This window comes from Oxyura jamaicensis, chromosome 4 (assembly GCF_011077185.1).
Source record: "Oxyura jamaicensis isolate SHBP4307 breed ruddy duck chromosome 4, BPBGC_Ojam_1.0, whole genome shotgun sequence".
Classification (NCBI taxonomy): domain Eukaryota; kingdom Metazoa; phylum Chordata; class Aves; order Anseriformes; family Anatidae; genus Oxyura; species Oxyura jamaicensis.
The window spans coordinates 32,525,144-32,531,724 of record NC_048896.1 but is presented as its reverse complement, the minus strand read 5'-3'; the positions used below and the strand labels follow the sequence as shown (position 1 = coordinate 32,531,724).

At 45.4% G+C, this 6,581-nt stretch overlaps 1 protein-coding gene across 1 annotated transcript in view; it reads right to left on the bottom strand.

Moving 5' to 3' along the window:
- The window catches only part of GALNT7 (polypeptide N-acetylgalactosaminyltransferase 7), a 76,983-nt gene extending 71,741 nt beyond the window's left edge, over nt 1-5,242 (bottom strand). The window contains exons 1-2 of the mRNA XM_035324707.1: nt 5,129-5,242; nt 2,115-2,350 (exon numbers count right to left, since the gene is read on the bottom strand). Of these exons, the coding sequence (XP_035180598.1) occupies nt 2,115-2,162 (48 nt within the window). The 5' untranslated portion in view covers nt 2,163-2,350; nt 5,129-5,242. The remainder of the gene's footprint in view (nt 1-2,114; nt 2,351-5,128) is intronic.
- Nucleotides 5,243-6,581: the final 1,339 nt, after the last annotated feature.

The window sequence follows — 6,581 nt, the reverse complement described above, 5'->3', positions numbered from 1 at the left end:
GCAGGAAGCCCAGCTTCAGCCGCATCCTCCCGCCCGCCCGCCCTCTGCCTCCCGCCGCCGCGCACCGCCGGCCTTCCGCCCCCCGCCCGGCTCAGGCTCGGCACGGCCCCGCCGCCTGCCCGCTCCTCGCCCGCCGCTGCACGTACAAACTTTTTTTTCCTCCCCCCTTCTTCTTCTTCTTTTTTTTTTTTTCCAAAAAATAAAAATAAAAATCTTTTTTTCCCTCCCCCTCGCTTTCCTTTTCCCCTCCTCCCCGTTAGCTGCCTGCCTCCCTCCTTCCCTCCCTCCCCGCCGGGGCGAGGCGAGCAGGAAGGGGCGGCGGCGGCAGCGGGCGCCGCGGTTCCACGTGGCCGCCCCGCACCGGGCCCCAGCACCGGCACCGAGCCCCCAGCCCGGGCGGGGGCCCCGCTGCACCTGCCGCAGCCCCGGGCTCCACCGCGCCCCCGCTCCCCCCCGCAAAATGAAAGGGGAAAGAGCCCCAGAGCCCCCCGAGCGCTGTGTGTGTGTACGGGGGGGTCCTTTATCGATTTATCCCTCCCGCTTCTCTTTTCTCGTAGTGTGCGATGAGGCACTGGCTGGTGAAAATCCAAGCGCAGTGTGAGCGCGGTGATGGACGTACAGCTGGGCGAACACAGGCCCTGTTAATTACTGAAGGCAGCCAGGGCAGAACGGCGCTGGTGCGCGTTCAGGACAAGCCTGGAAAGTCAACACGTTTTTCTTCAGGGTAGCAGATTGTGGAGGAGATTGCAGAGATCTTATCAGCCCAAAGCTTTGCATGTATTTCGTTACTAATTTTCTGCATTAAAAGTTAGGCATCCTATTTCCGCCTTTGAAGGGCTGTCACACGCCTGCACGCACACACAAATCTGATTGAGTCCTCCACAAAGCACAGTGATGTAAGGACAATACTCCCCCTGTAACACTTTTGCCTTTTCTATACGCTCAGTAATATCCGCTTGTTTTGACATTTTTCATCCTTTTTTTCCTCCCTGTGTGCACTGTGAGGGTATCAGATCCAGCAATCCTGAACATTAACTTTCAATGATAAGCGCTGTAGAAATAAAACAGGATATTACACCCTGAACAGGATCACTTTGGAGGAAAAAAAGAAACAGAGTGACCTTTGTAGCTGACACACCTAGACAGAGAAGTCTTTGTTTATTCGTATAACCCGTGCAAGTGCTATATAGCACCCCGTGATCCTTCCCCACACTGCAAGGTACGAGGCACAGGAAGGTAGCACCTACAGCGTGGGTGTCTGCACAGCCCTCTGACTTCCACAGGGCTGGAGGAGAGGTCCCTAGGGGCATTTTCCCTGAGCCCCGTCCCTGTTTGTGATGGCAGCAACCACGCTGACATCTCCACATGAAGTGCCCGTTTTTGGGGGTGACAACAGCACCTGCGCAAAGCTGGAGTTGGAAGCCCCCTGGCTTCTCCTTTCACCGCTTTCAGGAGACCTTAACTGCAGCAAGAGGTGGCATCGCCTCCCTTGGCTTAGCCTCCATTTTGGGGGTCCCTTTCTGTTCTCCTGTGCTGGTGCACCCTCAAGAAGAAGAAACAAATCACTCTAAGTGCTGCACAGAGGGTGGCAAAGAGCTGGCTGGGGCCCTGGGAAGCCGCTCTGCTGCTGCTTGTCAAATCTGAGTGGCAGGGACAGGGCTGCCTGCATGCCGGTCAATACTACACGATTTCACATTTGTAAGGTTGCCCACCGATTATCTTTTTTTTTTTTTTTTTTTTTTAACGGAGGCTTACATCCTGCCGATACCCATGAATGAAAGGCGCATCCGAGACCACACAGAGCTCCCCGCTGGAGAGTGACCCCGCGTGCGGCCAGGCTCTGCTTCCCTGGAGCCAGGCACCCGGCCATAAGTCAATTCCCCTTCAGCTGCCCTAGGGCAGCGCCTTCCCCAGCCGGCAGCCCTTCCCCTCGCAGGAGGAGCAGCCGATGCCCGCTGGGAGGCAGTGCGGGCCCGGGGACGGGGTGCCAGCCCCTGGGCCGGATCGGCTCCGGCAGGGCTCCCCGAGGGGGCTCGCCCTTCCCTTTGCTGTCCGCTCGCCCCAGGAGCGCCGGCCGCCCGGCCCGACTCCAGGGGGCCCAGGTTAATGCTGACCTTGGCAGTAATCTTCTGCCCCGCCCCGCCGAAGGCACTTGTCTTCATGAGGGACGAGTTGAAGTCTCAGGCTCCGCACTCTTCGTTTCTCCCATGGAGTAAAGTACCCCAAAATACCGCAGCATGTATTTTTGCTCTTGCTGAACTCGTAGGGCTAAGGTAGAAAATTCAAATTAAAGTTGTTTTTGGATTGTCTCCAGCAACATTCAGAAACGCTTTAAAAAGTCTTTTATGACCTGGAAGGGGAGAGAGAAAAAGAGAGAGAGAGAGAGAGAGAGAGAGGGTTAAATATGAAACTTTGCCTCTCTCAATTGCAAGATTGTACAAACCACAGTGCTTTAAGCATCTAGCTTAAACTGAAACAAGAAACAATCCTGACTGTTATTAGGGGCTTAATCAACTTCTGTCAGCCTGATACTCTGTCATTCAAATGTTTCCAGCAGACAGGCACTGTCATAATGTTTGGATCTACATGTGGACGCGTCTACTGCTTGCTGCGCCAAAATCATATGTTCCTTTCTGCACATGCCTCCAAATAAATATCTGTCGGTATTTAAGTCACTGCACACCCTCGCTGCTCCCGAACCGAGACCTTCAATGACCTGGGGGTGAAGGATCCGATTACCAATCCCCTAAGCCATTCAGTTGCCTTATTGCTGGGGATTTGGGGGATGGTGCCTGCAGCAGGGTCACGGGCAAATGTCAAAACCTTGTGCAGTCACCTGCACCGGGGAAGTGTCAGTATTTAGATATGCCTCTTAAACGTTGTCCTGAATACTTGGCCACAGTAAAGGCCTCTCTTGAACATTAATGCGGTCTTTGAAAGGAAATGCCTATAAACTTCAGTACCTATCAAAATGAAAATCATCTAGCGCAAAGCTCCATAATACAACAAGCTGCTGTAAAGGCTTCAACACCCCCCTGCCCATTTTGCTCATCTGCAGATTTTCTTCAAACACAGTCCTCCTTTGTCAAGCCTGCAGCTCTGAGACCAACTTCCCTTTCTGCTGAATGCAGCAAGCACAGATCACAAGGCTTTTTCACAAGTCTGTAAACAGTGCTTTGAAATTTGCAATGGATTGTAGACCTCAAGCAATTTCTCTTTCCTTAGAAGTTTCCAGAATTAACTACCAACACTTCATTTAGTGCGGTATTTCACGATAGGATATACTCCAGGCTTAATATAACAGCAAACGTGGTCATGCTTTGATTAGAGAAGAAATTGCTGGAAAATGCCAGCTGATAGGCAGTGGCTTGCTTTCCTAAGCTGAATGCCCTGAACACAAGAGGGCTGGTTTCATTTTAACATGGCTTTTAAAGGGTATTGGCATGTCTATATTTGGAATTATGTTATCACAAAGCATTTGTCAGTATTATGATATATACCTTAGTGCACGTTTCATCACGGGATCCCAAACTTCTCTACAATTCATTAATGCAAAAACCTTGTACATGGACAGGATCTATAGTAACCTTATGGGAGGTGAAAGAGTAGATGGAAAGAAAATTTGCCAGGCTGGAGAAGCACAGTACCCAGGAAATGGTCTGGGAAGGACTGGTGACAGGCCCTGTGCACCAGTCAGCTGTGTGTCCTTCCATCTGCTGCTGTGTCCTGTTTTGGACAGAGACAAAAGCAACAGTGAGTGTGTTTGCATGGCTGCACATGGTGACACGAGGAGCAAGCAGTCTGTTGGCTGGAGCAATGATCCTTGAAATGTTTCTTCTGTCTCCTGCCTCTGGTCCAGTGAAAACTTTGGCTCCATTCAATCCCTTTTCCCAGCCCTTTCCAACTTCCCTACTCCACGGTCAGATTTGTAGTTATTTGCATGTAAACAATCATCTCTGAACAAAGCTGATGAGGTTTGACACACTGCTACTTTAGGTCTAAGGGAAGCTGGCCATTGGCACTTAGAAAAATGTCATGCAGAGCATTAGCACGGAGCTGTTGGTGTCAGCGCTAAACCGAGCTCTGTTAGAGGCTCACCTCCCTGCTGAGGCTGTCCTCAGCACAGGGACACTCGTGCAGACTCCACATTACTGAGGCGTTCACCAGCTAGGACAATTCAGAAGGACAGAATTTGGCATACACTCCCATGGAGATAAAGCTATACCTTAAATATTTACAGTGTATGTACAGAGTTGATAAAAAACTGAATTACAGGTTTTAAAATTCTTCTTAATTTCTGCAATTGTTTAAAATGTGCTTTAATCAAACAAGTGGCTCTCAGTAATACTTAATACATGCTTTTGCAAGTTAGACTGAGGCATACTTCATCCTCATTGTTTGGTGTTCGTGATCTCTAATCTTTAGTACAATTTTTCATATAATTCTCCTTTATCCCCCTCCCCCCCCATTTTTTTTTTTTCATAAGCCAGAGCTTTAGCAATGCATGCCCTACCAAAAATTATTCTTCAACATTTCACCATTTGATTTAATGCTCTTGGCACAGCACAGTTTGCCTCCTTTGCTTTTTCTGTCACTTTTATGAAGAACATGTTATGAGGTTCCTGTCATTATATTTAGCCCCCATACTCCTGTCATGCCTACTTAGTCAGTTTTCCTCCCGCAACATCACCTCTAGCTCATCCTATATTTTATCACACAACAGCAGTAAGCGAAGCTCATTATTTTGTGTTGGTCTGTATTCTACCCATGTCCTGAAGACTAGGTTGTGAAAAAAAAATATATATAGGAAGATTTTTTTTCAGATGCACTTTCTGGTATCTAACACCAACCAATGTTTATGGCCGATGCTCTATTTATTAATATTGCTTTTGTCTAAAGAAAGTTAACCACTTCTGGATTTGCAAGATCTCAAGAAATCCACACCGCGATGCCTGTTGACAATCTTTGACAGATTTGGATCTCGTTAAAGCAGGAGATGGAATGGTCTGGTACGTGGGTGTCTCATTTAAGTTTGAGGAGAACTGGAATGATTCTGAGCATGGCTTAGCCATTTCAAAAGTAAAAGAAAAATACATATTTTAAATGACTTCATTTTAGGAACTCTCACCTGTTTTTGAGCCAGATGTAAGAGCAAGTATGTTGGATCCAGAAAATATCCTTTTTCAGGTTGACATATTCCTGAACACTTAGAACAGAAATTAACTGGCATCATTTCCTGAATCTAGGGCAGGAAAAATTGAAATATGTTGCTGCAATTTCTGTTATGCTGAAAAAGTGAACGGTGTAAACACCCACATTTCAGATGCTGATTTACTTTTCCTAAAAACTTTTTAAATCTAGCAAATTAGAAGAGTTAATTCCATGAAATTGACAATTCAAACAAAATCTAAAGTATCTTTCATGTACAATACAACATATTTTACAAACAACTGCAAATAAATTTTATTTCCATATTTCTATGGACAGTTTCTTGTTAGGCTGTTGATAGTCTAATATATAACTATTAAGATTCTTATTCAAGATACAGTTTAATTTTTAACATAACAGACAAGACATAATTACTGAAGTTAATTATCATTAGTAAAGCATTGGGCAAGTTTGGTAAAGTCAACATGTCAAATCTGAACAAGATAAAGCTCTAGGAGGCTTCGTAGGCAAGTAAGAAGGACAATCAAAGGTTGTTAAATTGAAAAATATGGATGTGCAACAGTTACTAGTCACTAAAACAACTATCTGTCGTTGTTCCTTAGCCACAGGATACACGAGCAGAAAGAGTAATTTGCCTTGTTTTACATAAATACGTGAAAGGTCAATTAATAATGACTCAATGATTAATAATAAGCCCAGTCCAAGAGATAGGTTTATGCATTAACACTGAAATAATAGCACCATAATAACATCATAGAGATAAGTCAGACTGGTTTTCCAATTGGGTTCCTTGGGAATGTGGAAGGTGTATGGCGTAATGAGAGGTGCCTGCAGCTGACAGCAAAGTAAGACTATTATGATTAGTCATGTAAAGTTTGCAGATCCTCACAGCCTCCATCACAAATCCATTACTCGAAGTCAAAAGTCTTGGTAGCAATTAAGCACAGAAATATCACGAGATAACTCCAAGCTTTCTTACTGTTTTGCAGGTTTCACAAACTGTGAGTCTGACATTACAAGTGGATGCGAAGCAATGCTGGGATGCTAAGTGGCCTCTGTTCTCACTGAGTTGCTATTTGGAGAGAAATTCTTAAACAATAGATTATTTCTATTATGTATAATCTGACACCAAGTTGTATTGATTAAGTAATTGAGTGAAATGATTCTGTTATAAAAGGCATGTTTTGTGGGAATTGCTTGTGAAATTGCAGGCAGTAGCAGCTGTTGGATCATAACACTGCACATATTCAAGTCTTTTACTAAATATAATCATAAAGAAATAGATTTCACAAGGTTTTTAGTACAACATGCAGATGCATCTTTTTTTTTTTTTTTTTTTTTTTTAAGTTTCTCCCTTTCTTCAGGTCCATAGATACATAGATATCCTTACTTGATATGAATTAAATAGTTTC